This window comes from Berghia stephanieae, chromosome 5, assembly GCF_034508935.2.
Source record: "Berghia stephanieae isolate SIO BIC M18660-M18661 chromosome 5, UCSD_Bste_1.3, whole genome shotgun sequence".
Lineage (NCBI taxonomy): Eukaryota > Metazoa > Mollusca > Gastropoda > Nudibranchia > Aeolidiidae > Berghia > Berghia stephanieae.
Genome location: NC_088364.1, coordinates 34,047,005 through 34,064,666, shown reverse-complemented (window position 1 = coordinate 34,064,666; position 17,662 = coordinate 34,047,005). Strand labels below are relative to the sequence as shown.

At 34.6% G+C, this 17,662-nt stretch overlaps 1 protein-coding gene across 1 annotated transcript in view; it reads right to left on the bottom strand.

The window, feature by feature from the left end:
• Nucleotides 1-17,662, bottom strand: part of LOC144972797 (uncharacterized) — a 34,112-nt gene that overhangs the window by 14,358 nt on the left and 2,092 nt on the right. The window contains exons 2-5 of the mRNA XM_078914446.1: nt 16,736-16,786; nt 6,529-6,679; nt 2,954-3,099; nt 1,416-1,516 (exon numbers count right to left, since the gene is read on the bottom strand). Coding sequence (XP_078770572.1) covers nt 1,416-1,516; nt 2,954-3,099; nt 6,529-6,679; nt 16,736-16,778 — 441 coding nt within the window. The 5' untranslated portion in view covers nt 16,779-16,786. The remainder of the gene's footprint in view (nt 1-1,415; nt 1,517-2,953; nt 3,100-6,528; nt 6,680-16,735; nt 16,787-17,662) is intronic.

Sequence of the window (17,662 nt, the reverse complement as noted above, 5' to 3'; positions counted from 1 at the left end):
TCATGAAAGAGAAAGGTATTTGTTTGTTTTTAAGGGTTTCACAGCACTTGCAACAAATGTAAGGTTATATCAATGCCAGTGAAAAGGAAGAAAATCTTTGTTTTGTTTTTAAGGGTTTTACGGCGCTTGCAACACATTTTGGTCATATCAGTAAAAAGGGAAAATATGGGATAGTAAAAAGTTCTAGAATTACAATTAAAGCACCCAAGAAAAGGTGAGACAAAGGGGAATGGTACAAATAGGGAATTGGTGTAGATTCCAAGAGCACTCTATCAAAATACTTAGTTTTGAGATCCTTAAAGTCTTATCCAGACACGAGCACAGGTCCCTACTAAGAGGAATACACTCAAATGCTTACATTATAAATTCAAAACAACAAATATAATAATAATACATAACAGAGATTAACAAGGAAAAAATATAATCTCCCAAAACAATACTATACATTTGACTGTTTCCCCTCTCAGCCAGGATATCCGGCCAGGGCCAGGACAAAACCAGAAAGCCAGTTGGAAAACAGATGTAGGGGATAGAAGACACAGTAAGTACCTCCCTGCTCACTATTGGAGGACAGGATTAATCATCTTTCACATTCTACACAAGCTATCAAATTAAAAGAAAAAAAATTGTCTTTTTTTTTTTCGCCTTTCTTTTCTTCTTTGCAAAATCTCGAAAATTTGCAACAATTTTCAAAAAAATTGCAGATTTTGCAGACAATTTGCAGCTTTTGCAGTCGCAAGCGATGCAAAATACTGCCATGCCAGTGATGTTGAAAAATGATGTTATGAAGGACTGGTCAAACTAGCAATAATTTTGTCTTTTCTTTCAAAAATAAAGTGTAGAGAGTTCCAAATGATATTCCATGATCTTTTCAAATTTGTGATTTTGTTCTTTTTTGCTTTTCCACCTCTTTAATATATATAGTGCAGCACAGAAATCTCGGAAAAATTCAGGATTGGGCCTACTTGTTCATTTCTGTGTTTTTGAGTTTTCTTCAAGTATTTTACAAAGAATGTGAGGGAGGTAAATGTGTGGTTTTGATAAGGTCTCATTATAATGACTTGTAGTTGTAGCGTTTAATGCGTCTTGTCTCAATAAATAACAGAGATGAATAAAGCTCTCTTTACGTGTGCTATAATAGGAAGACAAAACCAATATGTCGCATTGTTGATTATACACTCTGCATGTCATTATCTACAAATTTGGTACCTAATCACTTTAACTCCTCACTTATCTCCATTTTACAACCATCTGAAGATTCTGATAGTTGTTTCCATATTAGAAATGTAAAACCTGTCATCATCAAAAAACAAAATTGTACAAAAATCTTTTTTAAGTGCCTTATGATTTTCAAACCAACAAACTTAAAAAAATTAGTAGTTAACGGTCACTTTTGGCAAAAACTACTAACTCACCTTAAATACAAATATCTCCTTAGAAATATCTCCTGACTTCCAACATGACTTTAATTCGATATCAAAGTACCTATTAATGCAAACACCACAGTTTCCCTTTCCTGAAAATATTACACAAAAAACGATAAGCCAATCATTGACAATACAGAATATAAGCTGATAAAAGATGTTAGTATTTGCTCCAATTATATGACACATCAGAGAGAAGATAATATTTTTTGTTATTTACAAATCTGACCTTCATATAGCACAACTTATCCCCCTCCCAGTCAAACAAAAAAAAATTGTTTTATTCCATTCACAGTAATAAGAATGTACAATGTGGAACCTTTTTCCACAGCATTGTCTTTAAAGAAAATTAAATCTTATGCAATAAAAATTCAGTTGCAATGCCAAATTCCATTCATGAGGATTTTTTTTTTAAAAAAAGAAATACCGTACCTGAATGAGCTTCAGAGAAAATAGCCATTGATATTTTTTTCTATTTCTGACTAAACTGTATCAGCCATTGCAGTTTGACGGTGAGGTAGTTCATTTTTTTATCTTTCGTTTCATAACAAAAGTGATGGGGTACTTTTTTTTTTTTAACATTGGTTTTCCAACATAAGGAGAAACAAAAAAAATTATTTGTAATTCTCAAGTGAAAAACATTATGAATCTACTTGCTTTTGTTTTAGTTATTATTCTGATTATGTTGGTGATTGTTGTCTGTTCAAAGAACATAAAATTTTCCAGTCTTTAGTTAAAACACTGGTCCAAGGCAGCGTTGACTCCCAATTCAAATTTTTTTTCCATAAAGTCGCCACCTTTTCAAACAAATTACTGTACAATCCAAAATTAAAATGCAACAATACAAATGGTATCATTTGAAAGAACAAAATAAGCAGGTTTGCTGCTTTTTAAACTGCTTTATCATTTTTAAAATTGCGAACATGGTGAATATTTTAAAAACATGCATAAGGAAAGGAAAGGGTTGAAACCACTTTTTACATGAAAATTGAAAAATAATATCACGTTATGACTGTAAAAAGGCTCCATACATATCCTGCTAAATTTTACCTAAAAATCAGCATAATTTTTTTGTAAATTTCACTCAAGAACCATTGGAGACATATCCGAGACAATAATTACATAAACAAATAACAAATAATTTGATCAATACATTTCTTTTTCGATAATTTGATTCATTTTGGTTATGGCTATGGGCCAAATAAGCAACTTTTGTGAAAAAAGATAGATTTCAATTTTATTATTTTTTTCTTAATTTTATTCATAATGTCAAAACAACGCCTCTGTATTGGTTGACCAAAAATTCCTACTTATAATATGAAGAAAATAAGACCATAAAAAAAGAATATTTAAAACAGCTAACAGAAAAGTTGTTTTTTTAAGTTATAAAAAATTGAATGAAGATGTATTATCAATTTCATTTGAAATTCTTTTTTAAAATAATTTTCAGTTTCATTGAGCTCTGATCTGAGGTCCCCCTTAAGCTGTGTTGAGAATTTAAGTTTTTAAATATAGGAAAAACATCTTACCCAATCTATTGTTATTGTGTCTTGTAGCTTTTAAGCCATTGGCAATTATGAGGTTCTTGCATGAGGGGTTGGCAAACAAGAATCCAAACTGATCCTGAAGAGATGCAGCTGTCCGACCTTCATCTTTGAGCTCAGTTCTCTTTTTACTGATCAGTGTCAAGAAAAAGTATATTTTAATAACACTTTCCATAACTTACAGTACAGTAGGTACTCCAAACACATTGAAAAATTGCCAACAGTGGTGAAAATGACGCAACTTTAACTCAATCTTCAAAGGAACCCAGGACACATTTTAATAAAACATACTTAACAAAACAAAGATCAGATTTTTAGCCTTTATTTTGAATGTGATTTTTTGTTTGTGATTGTTTATTTTGTTTGATGAGAAGTTGAGTGAAGAAAGGGGGTTGAAATGAAAATGCAAAGGTGAAGATTTATGGATTTTGAGGGTGGTCATCTTCAAAATCTGATATCTTGATGTCTCAGTATAAAGTGCTCAAGCTACCCTTTTAAAAGATATAGGCTGCTTGAACATACGACACGTGGAAGCACCCATAAAATAAAGTTCCCATTTCTTTTTTTCTCGAATTATGGCGGATAAAAAATCTGACCAAAGTATCAAAAACTTCAACCTTTTTTCCTTATAGAATAGCAAAATAATTTTTAAATTACGAACCAATGGAAGCTAGCTTTGAGCTCTCGAAAGAAGGCATTTAAAAATTAAATCACAATTTCTTCTATTTCTCTTTAGACATTGTGCGAGCATTGTCTAGCTGTGGTTGCATTTGTCCATGGATTATGTAGCATTGCCAGAGGCATCCTTTTTGAGACTTTCTATTGTTAGATATTATAGCCTGATTGTCATCTTTCCTTCAAATACGTTTACAGATAGTTTAATTTCATATGGATTGTGTTCCTACCTGTCAATTTTAATTTTTTAATGATTTTTATTAATATGATATAGTTTATGAATAAACGCTAATTTCCTGCTCTTCCTGTTTGATTTCTATCTTAAAATTGTTGTTATTGGCAATTCTGGGGTAAGTGGCTTTATTATCTCTTTAATTTGATACCAAGAACAGCGATTTTTTTAAAAAGGGTTTTACAGTGCTTGCAACACATTAAAGTCATACCAGCACCAGTAAAAAGGAAGAAAATGGGATAGTAAAAAGTTCTAGAATTACAATTAAAACACCCAAGAGAAGGTAAGACGAAGGGGAATTGTTTCAAATTAATAGAAAACATGTAGATTCGAAGAGTACACTATCAAAGTACTTATTTTGAGATCACCTTCATGAATACTAGTCTGGCAATGCTGTTCTGGACAATCTGAAGACGTCCCAGATTATATTGCGAAATACAAAAATAAAAAATTCCCAATTATTTGAGAGAGTACACACATTTCTGGTCCCAGCCCAGGTCTGAGTTAGTGGAAGGAATGAAAGGAAGAGAACAATTCCTACTGAAGGATGCGTAGTGTTTGACATGAGAAGTTGATTTATCTTCGCTCCTGTTTGTGTTAAATTTTTAGCTGATTCTTTCGTTTTTTTGGATTAATTATTAGAGAAGAAGAAGAAGAAGAAGAAGAAGAAAAAGAAGAAAAAGAAGAAAAAGAAGAAAAAGAAGAAGAAGAAAAAGAAGAAGAAAAAGAAGAAGAAGAAGAAGAAGAAGAAGAAGAAGAAGAAGAAGAAGAAGAAGAAGAAGAAGAAGAAGAAGAAGAAGAAGAAGAAGAAGAAGAAGAAGAAGAAGAAGAAGAAGAAGAAGAAGAAGAAGAAGAAGAAGAAGAAGAAGAAGATGAATAGGAGGAAGAGGAAGAGGAGCAGCAGTTGTGTGTGAAGGAGGAAAAAGAGAAAAAGTTAATCAATCACGGTCATGAGGAACACTCTTCCGCTGAGAGCAGTCAATCACCTTTAGAAGAAAAAAATATATTTCTAAGAATACAAAGGAAGCGTAGGAATGGAGATTGTCAACCGGATAAATGTGTGTGTATCTGTAGCAAAATAGAGAGAAAACGGCCTGGTCCAACACGCGCTGTGTGTGTTAATTGATTCCCTACTGGCTACGCGTTTGACGACTCACAACGCAACAATTCTGTGGCGAGACACGTCTGTGAGGGAATCTGCAACCGACAGCACATGTAGGCAGCATAGTTGGCTGTGAATACATGTGGGTGGTGCCACGTCCAGCAGAATGTGCAAGTGGTGATAATTGACAAGATGGAATGATAATATACCTAGCTGACTAGTTTCTTTTGTCTTCGGCGCAACACATAAAAAGTTTTTTTAAAAAGTAGGTGCTCGAAATGGAGTAAAAACTTATTTTTTCGAGGCACGCAATAAAACTGTTACTGTTATATTTTCGTTTATGTTAGTTCTGTCTTTTGACGTTACGAATTTTATTTTTACTTTAAACTTTTTTTTTAATGTCAGCATGTAACAGAATTTATTAAGCAAAATCATTCTGGTGGAAATCTGACAATTGTCGGAAGATTTACAGGCCTGAATTTTTCTAGTTTTGTTCTCTCTCAGCAGTCTCATTTGTTTTGAAGTAACTCAAGAATTTATGATTTCAGAGTCTGATAAAAAAAATTGAGCACAATATTTATAACATTTTGCAGTGACCTGCCCATTATAATTTTCCTACCTTTGTAACATTTTGTATTACATGACATAAAAAATGGTCAATCTTATAGTTATCGTATAATCACATTTTGGGCTATTTCTCGCAAAGTTTGAGGAATCATATCTTTATTTATTATCCGATTGTGCAGATCTTGGTATCATTTTAATAAAAATACAAAAACCTATGCAGAGAAGGATTATTTGCAGATTGCTTTTTATTTTAATATTGGGTTTGGAGTGCCTACTTACAGTGTTTTTAGTTATATGTGCACAAAACAAGTCATTCATAATCAATTTCGAAACATACTTATTGATTTATACATTACCATTTTCAATATAAAAATAATTATTATAACAACAACAACAATAAAAATAAAATTATTATCAATCATACTAATAATGATAATAATAATAACAATAGCAACATCAACTACAATAATAATGATAACACATTGGTCTCCATATAAGCAGTCCAGCTACAATCACGAACGGGGCATGGAACAGAATTTATACTACGCCAAATTACCCCTTTATAAGTACGCTCATCAAAAAGGACGTCACTTATAAGCATGCTTATTGAAAAGGACGTCACATATAAGCACTCTCAATTTTCTGAATTTACTACTTTAAAACTATAAAAAAAAAGAAGAAAAAAATAAAAAACTAAAAGATAAATCACACCTCACTACTCCATCTTTACTTTCCTTATAGAGAACAATTGATATTCAGAGATAAAAAGGACAATGAACCTCACTCATAAAATCTTAAGTGATAACAACAGACAGGTCATGTTGCTCATTTGTATTTGTTGAGAGGTATATTTTGTGCTACATTTCTAAAGCATTATGTTTCATTATCATCACTCAACCCTCCTCCCCCTCCCCCCTTATTTCAGCAGTAGACTAAGTCAACTAATTCTTAAAATTCTGATTACTCAAAACATTTAATCCTTACATATAATTGCATTCCAATTCTGGTTTATGTATCATGGAAAATTCCACAACATCCCACTCATTTCGAAACTCTGTATCCAAACAAGTCTTGTTTATTTCTCGCAGCAAATTTTGAACATCACGATTATTTACATCTACAATCTGGAGATTATCTGTTGATGAGAAGAAAAAAAAAGATGAAATAACATCAATGTAAACAATTTATATTATAACTTTTGAATTCAAAATTGACTTCTTAGACCTGCCAACACATTCCAAAACTGGAATCAGAGTCATCAGAAAATAGGGAGTTTGTTATGTTTCTTACCTCAATCACTACACCACCATGGGCATGCTATTAAGTCGCCTTCAAGACACACAAGCAAAACAAAAGTCATATTCCTATTACAGGAACTGTACAGCGAAAATGATCGTATCCTATTACTTCAAATGCCTATAACTGTAACAGGTACTCTTTGAATTGGACAGTAAATTGTATGTGAACTTTACTTGATGATAGAATTAATTTCTTGAGGTAACTAAATAAAATGCCTATATTATTTTTTTTTTTTTGTTTGTTGCTTTAGGAATTGAGGTTATATGAGAGACCGCTGAAACAAAAAAACAAGCAATCTAACAAAAATAGTACAAATGTAAATCAAAATCATAACCTAAAGATATCATAAGCTAAATTATAAATAACCAAGAACAAACAGGCAGAAGATTTACAGAAAAAAAAAAATCCCCTGTCAAAAATACAATCACAAACCAAAGAAGCAGGATAGGCTAGTAAAGAGAAGAAGAAACGACATCACTATCGGATCGTACACCCATGCGAACATCATTGGTATATGATTCAAGGGTGATGCTCCCATCCAACCACCCGCTGCCTATATTATAAACAGTCAATAAATAGGCAATGATTTCATAAACCTATTAAGTATTATGATATATACAAAACAGACATGAAATAGAATACAGAGATGCTAACTTCAATTTTGGTTCACAGGAATTTCCACACACCGAACTTTATCCATCCGGACCTATATGATATGTAAACACTACGTTAAATATTCCAAAAAAAGTACCTTTATACAAATTAATTAAAGTTAACGCTCTAAAACAGAGGATGTAGTGGGGGCGGTAATAATGTGGCAGTGGTTGTAGTAGTATTGGTAGTGATGATGATGTGGGGTGGTGGTGATTGTGGTTGTAATAGTAGTGATGATGATGTGGTGGTATAGGTTGAAGTAGTTGTGGTAGATGATGATGATGTGGTGGTGGTTGTAAGTAATGATGTTGATGTGGTGCTTTCAAGTATGGTAGTGATGATGATGATGTGATGGTGGTGCAGTAATAATGATGGTGTGGTGATGTTAGTAAAAGTAGTGGTAGTAAGTGATGATGATGTGATGGTTGTACTGTAGTGGTAGTGATGATGATTTAGTGGAAGTCGTCGTTGTGATAAGTATTTCGTGGTGGTAATCGTAGTAGTGATGATGTGGTGGTTGTAGTATTAGTGGTAGTAGTAGTATTAGTATTAGTAGTAGTAGTAGTAGTAGTAGTAGTAGTAGTAGTAGCAGTAGCAGTAGTAGTGGTAGTAGTAGTAGTAGTAGAAGTAGAAGAAGAAATAGTAGAAGAAATTGTTGTTCGTTGTTTGTTGCTTTAGGTCTCTTCCAACACAATTGAGGTTATATGAGAGACCGCTGAAACAAAAAAACAAGCAATCTAACAAAAATAGTACAAATGTAAATCAAAATCATAACCTAAAGATATCATAAGCTAAATTATAAATAACCAAGAACAAACAGGCAGAAGATTTACAGAAAAAGAAATATCCCCTGTCAAAAATACAATCACAAACCAAAGAAGCAGGATAGGCGACTAAAGAGAAGAAGAAACGACATCACTATCGGATCGTACACCCATGCGAACATCATAGGTATATGATTCAAGGGTGATGCTCCCATCCAACCACCCGCTAGTAGAAGAAAAAGAAGTAGTAGTGGTAGTAGTAGTGGTAGTAGTAGTGGTAGTAGTAGCAGTAGTAGTAGCAGTAGTAGTAGTAGTAGTAGTAGTAGTAGTAGTAGTAGTAGTAATGTTTTGTTTTTGTTTTTAGGGGTTTTACGGCGCTTGCAACACATTTAGGTCATATCAGCGCCAGTAAAAATGAAGAAAATGGGATAGTAAAAAGTTCTAGAATTACAATTAAAGCATCCAAGAATAAGGCAGACAAAAGGGAATTGGTTCAAATAGGGAACAGATGTAGATTCCAAGAGCACACCATCGGTGTACTTAGTTTGAGATCACTAAAAGTCTCATCCAGACATATGCACAGGTCCCCGCCAAGAGGAACACAATTGTTTACAAATCATATATATGTAAACAAGCATAATACAGTGCATTACAGAGAGATGATTTACAAGGAAAAAAATAACTCCCAAAACTAACTATACATTTGTCTGTTTCCCCTCTAAGCCAGGGTATCTGGCCAGGACCAGGACAAAACCAAGTAATCTCATTCCAATGCAAAGACAGAAAGCAAGTTCGAAAACAGATATATTGGGATAGAAGACACAGTTAGTACCTCCCTGCCCACTATGAGAGGTCAGGAACCCCACCCAGTTGTGTTGTAGTAGTAGTAGTAGTAGTAGTAGTAGTAGTAGTAGTAGTAGTAGTAGTAGTAGTAGTAGTAGTAGTAGTAGTAGTAGTAGTTAGTATAGTAGTAGTAGTAGTAGTAGTTATAGTATAGTAGTAGTATAGTAATAGTAGTAGTAATAGTAATAGTAGTAGTATAGTAATAGTAATAGTAGTAGTAGTAATAGTAATAGTATATAGTAGTATAGTATAGTATAAGTAGTAGTAATAGTATAGTAGTATATAGTAATAGTAATAGTATTAGTATAGTAATAGTATAGTATAGTATAGTATATAGTAATAAGTATAGTATAGTATAGTATAGTAGTAGTATATAAGTAGTAGTATAGTATAGTTTAGTAGTAGATAGTAGTAGTGTAGTAGTATAGTAGGTAGTAGTAGTATGTTAGTATAGTATAGTAGTAGTAGTAAGTAGTAGTATAGTATAGTAGTAAGTAGTATAGTATGTAGTAGTAGTAGTAGTAGTAGTATAGTAGTAGTAGTAGTAGTATGTAGTAGTAGTAGTAGTAGTAGTAGTAGTAGTAGTAGTAGTAGTATAGTAGTAGTAGTAGTAGTATAGTATAGTAGTAGTAGTAGTAGTAGTAGTAGTAGTAGTAGTAGTAGTAAGTAGTAGTATAGATTAGTAAGTAGTAGTAGTAGTGAAGTAGTATAGTAGTAGTAGTAGTAGTAGTATAGTTAGTAGTAGTAGTTAGTAGTAGTAGTAGTAGTATAGTAGTAGTAGTAGTAGTAGTAGTAGTAGTAGTAGTAGTAGTAGTAAGTAGTATGTAGTAGATAGTAGTTAGTAGTAGTAGTAGTAGTAGAGTAGTAGTAGTAGTAGTAGTAGTAGTAGTAGTAGTAGTAGTAAGTAGTTATAGTAGTAGTAGTAGTAGTAGTATAGTAGTAGTAGTAGTTAGTATAGTAGTAGTAGTAGTAGTAGTAGTAGTAGTAGTAGTAGTAGTAGTAGTAGTAGTATTTAGTAGTAGTTAGTAGTAGTAGTAGTAGTAGTTAGTAGTAGTAGTAGTAGTAGTAGTAGTATAGTGTTAGTAGTAGTATAGTAGTAGTAGTAGTAGTAGTAGAGTAGTAGTAGTAGTAGTAGTAGTATAGTAGTATAGTAGTTAGTAGTATATAAGTATTTAGTAGTAGTAGTAGTAGTAGTAGTAGTAGTAGTAGTAGTAGTAGTAGTAGTAGTAGTAGTAGTAGTAGTAGTAGTAGTAGTAGTAGTAGTAGCAGCAGCAGCAGCAGCAGCAGCATGGGTGAAAGTTAACGGACATCAATTTGTCTGAAAGACATGCCAGTGAAGCCAGTTTGCCTGAAATAGATCCTAATTAAATTGTTTGCCATCTGCAACTCACAGGTTGAGTGTCAACATTCCAAGAGTGAAAAGTGTATTTAATTCTATGATCCTAAAAGTGGTTTGTTGGTTTTTTTTAGAAAAAAAAAAAAAAATTTAATGAAAAAGCATTTTGTCTGCATGATTCAAAACAAAATTTATAGATAAAAGCTAATACAAAACCCAAAGCAAAATATATGATCTTTAACACTCATTCGTAGCAATCTCTAGTGATGACAGTATTACATGGTTTATATAGAGACACTAAGATATGTCATCACTATAAATCTGTAGAGTAAACGGCCCAAGAATTGCAATACCAAGGGCTGTTATAATTCAGAACACCCCAAAGAATTCATCAAAAGACCCCAACCATGGTACTTGTTTTGATGCTAGTGTTGGTATAGGATGTAGTAGCAATGATGCTCTAGTGGTCATGGTGATAATACTACTACTACTACGACTTTTGGTTCAAATATGGGAAATACCAACCTATGTAATATACCTACAGTGTTCTTATAGCTCCCCCTTTGTAATAACAATTTAAAAATTAGACTCATACAAAATATTAAAGGAAAAAAATAAAAATTTAAACAGTTAAAATAAAGTATTTTCAGTTGTATTATAAAGGGAAATGATCCATTTATGTTTATGTTTATTGGCAATACAGTCCTTGATTGATTTTATTTTCACTTGTCAAGTTCTGTTTAACAAGAAGTAGAATCTTAAATGAGATCTGAGACCATGTGAAGTACCATTTGAAGCTTATATGCTTAATGTAATGCAAATCTTCAAAAGTGGTGTGGAAGGTTATAGTGAAAACCAGCGTTTAATAACCAACTGAAAAGATATAGTAAAATATAGTACAAAATGTGACGCATCAGCTGATGTGTCCGCTGTAAACAGATCAAATGTATGACAGAAAAGTGACACGTGTTCAATTGTCACCTTTAAAAGAATGTATAAAGTCTACACTGGTGCACCGGTATTTCCTAGTATTATTAAAAGTTACATTCCTGTGGTGCAATAATGATAAAGCCAGCAGAAGAGTCAAAATGCTGGCAGGCGATTATTACATTTACTAAAAAACTGGAATTTCTGGTATATGTCGGTGTACTTTCACCCATGAGTAGCAGTAGAAGTAGTAGTGATAGTTAGTAGTATTAGTATTAGTAGTAGTATTGTCCGTTCCACAACCCGCGTGTACGCGTTGTGTATCACAACATTCTGATGGATTTTATTGAAAATTGGCTCGAACACGAGAATTGTTAGTGACACTAAGCCAATTTTTTTTTTCACCGGTTACAGTACCATACTTTGGGATTTTCTTCTTCACGGTACATAAAAAAACGAAGGGTCTGGGATGAGTGAACAAATGGATGGTATTACAATAACAGTATTATACATAGTGAATTATGTTGTGATTATGCTCACTGAACTCCCCACAGGCTTGACCAGGGGTTTAATTTTCATGAGATTCATGTGCACTACTCACTAACATTGCCACCCTGGGTTCAAAATGACAGCAAATTGTACGCTGTACACACTTGACATAAACAATTGTTGCATTTTAATAATTGAAAGCCAGAGGTGTAGCTGCCTGTTAAGATTTCTACATTCATAAAAAACGGATAACAATATGGATTAAACACAGTGAATGAGGCGAAGCGCAGAATTCTTTTTAATGTCATGAGGCAAATAGCAATATTATTTATAGATTGCCCACAACCAGGAACTCAGAATGGAGAGGACAAATTAATAAATATATCATTTTGATTATGCACCTCTTGTATTTGAAAACTGCGGTTATACTGTACACAAATTACATAGATAAAGAAGTTAAGACTCAGCGACATTTCACATTATCACATTCAAAGCCCCCCTCCTCAGTGATCATAATTCAAGACTGGCTAACATTTACCCTGCTCGATGGGTGACCAATGGGTTTTGCGCGACCTTTTTTTTTTACGAGTTGTCTTGCTCAACAGTTGGTCGGTGATTAATAATATCTTTGTGAAAGGCATTTCTCCTTGTCCTATCAAGACGGGCGTAAAAATTCGGAGGACCATACCTGTTTTTTGTTTTTTTTGCATCAATGTCTTTGTCTAAAAAATGTATAAGTACCCCACAGGTTGCCTGTGTCATCAATATACTACATGTTTGTTGTCCACCAGGGAAGAGATAAATTATAAATGCTGTGAGCACTTTTCAACACTTAAGTACTATTTAAATTATATCTATTGTTACACTATTTCAAACAACCCAAAATTATTTGCTAAGCTACGCCACTGAATGAACTTACTTCAATCGCCTGTGACAAGCATCAGATAGCCATGGACTTAGGCTATAGTTTTATGATGGGAACCACGTGTGCAGTGTTAGTAATGATGAAGATGTGGTGACTGCTGTTGTAGTAGTGGTAGTAGTGATGAAGATGTGGTGGTGGTGGTGGTTGTGGTTGTGGCAGTAGTAATGATGGTATAGTAGTAGTATTGCAGTTGTAACAGTGATGATGGTGTGGTGATGCTTGTTTTTATAGTAGTAGTGGTAGTAGGGAGGATGATGTGGTGGTGATGGCTGATGGTTGCAGTAGTGGTAGTAGTGATGTGATGGTGTTGATGGTTGTAGTAGTGGTGGTAGGGATGATGATGTAGTGGTGGTGGTGGTTGAAGTAGTGGTAGTAGTAATGTGGCAGTGGTGGTTGTAGTAGTGATGATAATGAGGTGATGGTGGTTGTAGTAGAGGTAATAGTAGGTTGTAGATGGTTGTAGTAGTGATGATATGCTGGTAGTGATGGTTGTAGTAGTGGTTGAAGGGGTGATGATGTGGTCATGGTTGTAGTAGTTGTGATGATGTAGTGGTGGTGATGGTTGTAGTAGTGGTAGTATGGAGGATGATGTGATGGTGGTGGTGATGGATGTAGTGGTGGTAGGTAAGCAGTAGTAGTAGTAATAGTAGTAGTAGTAGTAGTAGTAGTAGTAGTAGTAGTAGTAGTAGTCGTAGTAGTAGTAGTAGTGGTGGTTGTAGTTGGTAGTAGTGAAAATGTGGTGGTAGTGGTTGTAGCAGAGCTGCCAACCCCATCTGATGAGAATGTGTACAATAGGACCTCAAAATGGGGGAGATTTCATAAAAATGGGTACAATCCTGAAATCGACGGAAAAAAACCATTGTGAAACTAAGAGGAAGGTATAATTACATAAAGTCACACCACACAAGCTCAATTGCAGCAACAATGATGTTCCCAAGACTATAATCCAATCCTTTCAGCATTCTACCTCCACCAAAGTTTCTCAATAGGCTAGTAATAATATGAATTACAACTAAAGAAAACTGAAGTGACTCTGCACACTGAAAATGGGTACAATCTTGGGGGAAATGTGTACAAGCGTACAATCACTGAAAATGGGTACAATTCCGCATTTTTTGCAGTAGGTTGGCAGCTCTGGTTGTAGTAGTGGGAGTAGAGATGATCACGGGGTGGTGGTGGTTGTTGGAGTGGTAGTAGGGATGTGATCTGGTGGTGGGAATTGTAATGACGGTACAGACCTATAATAAGATTACCAATTGTACTACCATACCACGGCTAGACCCATTTGCACCCCTCCCCTCCCCCTACTTTCCCTTAGGACCATGTCATAGTACAGTAGAACATGAAAGTAACGTACTCGGAAATAGCGAGAACTCGGAAATAGCGAGTAAAATCTAAATCCCCGTTTTTTTTCCCTTATTTGAGTCAATAAAATTAGCATGAAAGTAGCGAGTATGAAAAAGAGGTCAACTCGGAAATAACAAGCATTTCTTGCCCCAGCCTAGGACTGCGACCGAAGTAAAGAAAAACAAGAGCTGAGACAATGGCAATTTAAATATTTTTCTTATTTTTCGTTACGAGTAATATTACATAGCCTAGTAGCCTAGTCTGTAGTATGTAGTAGTAGTACATAATAGGCGAAACAAATTTGGGTGGGGGTTGGGTTTGTGTGCGTGTGTGTGTATTGGGGGTGGGGGTCAATTATTCACCCAATGTGGTGCCACGCGACGCGCGAGGTAAGCACATGTCAACATGCCTCACTTTTCAGCATCGGTCAGCGAGTAGCATCGTTAACGAACGACACGATCAGCGAGAGAGGGGAGTGTGGAACCATTATTTCAATGGGTCAGTGATTGAGTGATGCGCTTGCTTACCTCATCAAACATGCCGAGTGCATACAAACACTCGCGCGCACACGCACACACACACACTTCTATGTTCTTGTTTTTTTTTCTAGTCATGATTTTACTTGAAAAAAAAAAGCCACAAAAAACAACAAAAAACCAAGCATTCTGCCTCTTCCTTGAAGAAATTGAAATAGGGGCGACGGCTTTTACTCGAATTACACACTGAGGGGAATAACCAGCAATATTATTATAACCTTTCCTGGCAACTCGGGAATAGCGAGAACTCGGAAATAGCGAGTAATCAGGAGTGGACCCGTCGAACTCGCTATTTCCGAGTTCTACTGTATTCAAGGCCACTCTGGGTCTGACATTTGGCGCCAGTCTGTCTAGACTGATACTGATGTCATAAAAAGGGAGTGTCACAAAATTCCATGCAACTGAGCACAGGTGTCAAAATATGACAAGTCAAGAAGTTATCTGTGGGAGACTTATTATCGATTAACTTTTCCAGCTGCACTGTTTAGTTTGTTGGATGCCTGTTGCACTGCACAGGTTTATTGTGGTAATCATAGCATTAGCTATAAAGACCATCCTTTCACTTTCCTGTCATCTGCATTTTTTGCAGCCACAAATATCAGGGCGATCCGCAAATTTTGGCAAATTTCCCAAACTTGGCAAATCGTGGCAAATTTGGAAAATCTCGCGTGGCAAATTTTGGGAAAAAAAAAGAAGCGAAAACAAAATAACGAAAAAAAAAGTGCGAAACTTGAGAAATGTTGCAGCTTTGCCTGGGCCCAAACCAAGGGAAGCTATTCTCTACGGATAATGATCCCTTAAAAATGAGAAAATGGGGCCCAGTGCTGTGAGAGAGTCTGATACTGGAATTATAGATCTGACCCTATTTTGGAAGTCTGTGGCAGATTATGTTCCAGCTCTCGCTGCATTGGCGTCCCGGTAAGCCTTCTCAACATGCTCGTCAGCTGTTGCTGAGCAAGTTTTTCTCTTTACAATCTTGTCTTGTCTTCCAGAAGGCATAGACTCACAGAAAACAACATCAAAGGACTAGTTTTCCTTTACTACAACAAGTTTATCGATGCCTCTTTTTTTGAGTAGTAAAAGAAAACTAGGCCTTTGATGAGTTTGACTGAAAGTGTACGTGTGTGTGTGTGTGTGTGTGTGTGTGTGTGATTGTCTGAAAGTTTGGGTGCATAAATCGCTTTACAATGTGTAAATTAATAAATGTAGCCTCCTTAAATGTAATAAATTGTCTTTTATATGTATTTTTTTTCGGTATCGCGTGTTAATTTTTACTGAAACTGAAACGCTTAGTTCTCCTCTGCAAATTTTGGCAAATTTTAGGTCCCAATTTGGCAAAAAAATGCAGATGACAGACTTTCAGGTGTTTTTAAATTTTATCTTCAATTTTTAAATAACATTTGATATTACATTGTGTAGTAAGATGATGTGAAGAGAATGAGTGATAATATCTAATTACCATACATGATCAACATACATGTCAACACTCCTTTGCTCAAAAAGAGACCAATTAAACACGAATCCTGTTTCACCACAAATAACAACATATACAATTTTAATCAACACGGCATTAAAAGCAAGTAAACTTGCATCTTTATCAGAGCTCTCATTAAAATTACTTGCCATTCTCCAAATATAATATACTACCACCTAAAAGGGGACGGATGGTGATAGACTGATGCTTTTTTTTAAATTAACAGACCTATTTGTTCATTTGAAGACACTGGATGATTTCATTGTTTTAAGTATCAATGGGATAGTCAAATTTTACATTTCTTGACTTGGAAAGAAAAAAAATCTTTCAAGGGGTTGAAAGCCTGAAATCGTTCCATTTTAATTGGCATGCGTTCTGATTAACCAGTGTTGGATTCTAATGTAAAAATCCTGTCACTGACAGATCATTCTCATTAAGCGGCTGTTCCAATTACTAACTTCAACTGTACCCTTTGAGTCAGCTGTTTTTTTGAGTTTTTTTTTTAAGTATCAATATTCTAAATTGATAAAAAAACATTCCAATTTTTTGTTAGACAAACTATTGTCTTAATTTGTGTAAAGCTATGCCAAAACCCACTTCTGCTTTCCTTTTTCTTGATCTTTGGAATCCTCTCATTCATTATTTGCTCTGTAAAAGTAAAAAAAAAAAAAAATATGATTTTTTTTTTTAAATTTAATTTTAACAATAATAATTACGACATAATAATAATAATAATAATAATAATAATAATAATAATAATAATAATAATAATAATAATAATAATAATAATAATACAGTTCACTCTGCTTACTTATACGTTACACATTCCCGAAAAACATAATTTTTTCTATATAATCGCCCCTCTTAATCGCACACCATCTCCGCTTAATCGCTACACCTTAATTGGAGTGACAACCAACAGCCATAATTAAAAAGTTTTCACAGAAATATTCCGCTGATTTTGCAGTGTCAAACATTACCCTGTGATGACTGCTCAGACCACTAAGTAGTAGTGAATCTACGGAAAAATCATATCTTGCTACATTTTGACACCTGTGCTCAGTTGCGTAAATCATGACATCAGCATATGTTTCTATCCCCTTCATCTTTTATCCTTTTCCAGGTGTCTTTCTTTCTTTCCTTGGAATGAGATTACTTGGCTTTACCCTGGCTCTGGCTTGGAGGGAAAACAGTCAAAAAGGCTGAATATTTTTTAACACTCCGGTGCTCAGATTATTATTGGTGGAGTAGACAGTAGATAATGAGTTGCTCCAACCAACATTGCAGACGACTAAAAGAAAGAAGACCTATGCACTATTGTAAGCCACATTAGATGGAATGAGAACTAATGCTTTGACAATCCTCATGCGAGATTTCAATGCCACAATAGGATCGGATAACTGTGGCTCTGAAGAAACGGGGATAGAAGGGCTCGGAGAAATGAATGATAATGGTGAAAGATTCACCAACTTGTCTCAACAAACTGGTAATAGGAGGTAGTGTCTTTCAACACAAGAGTATCCA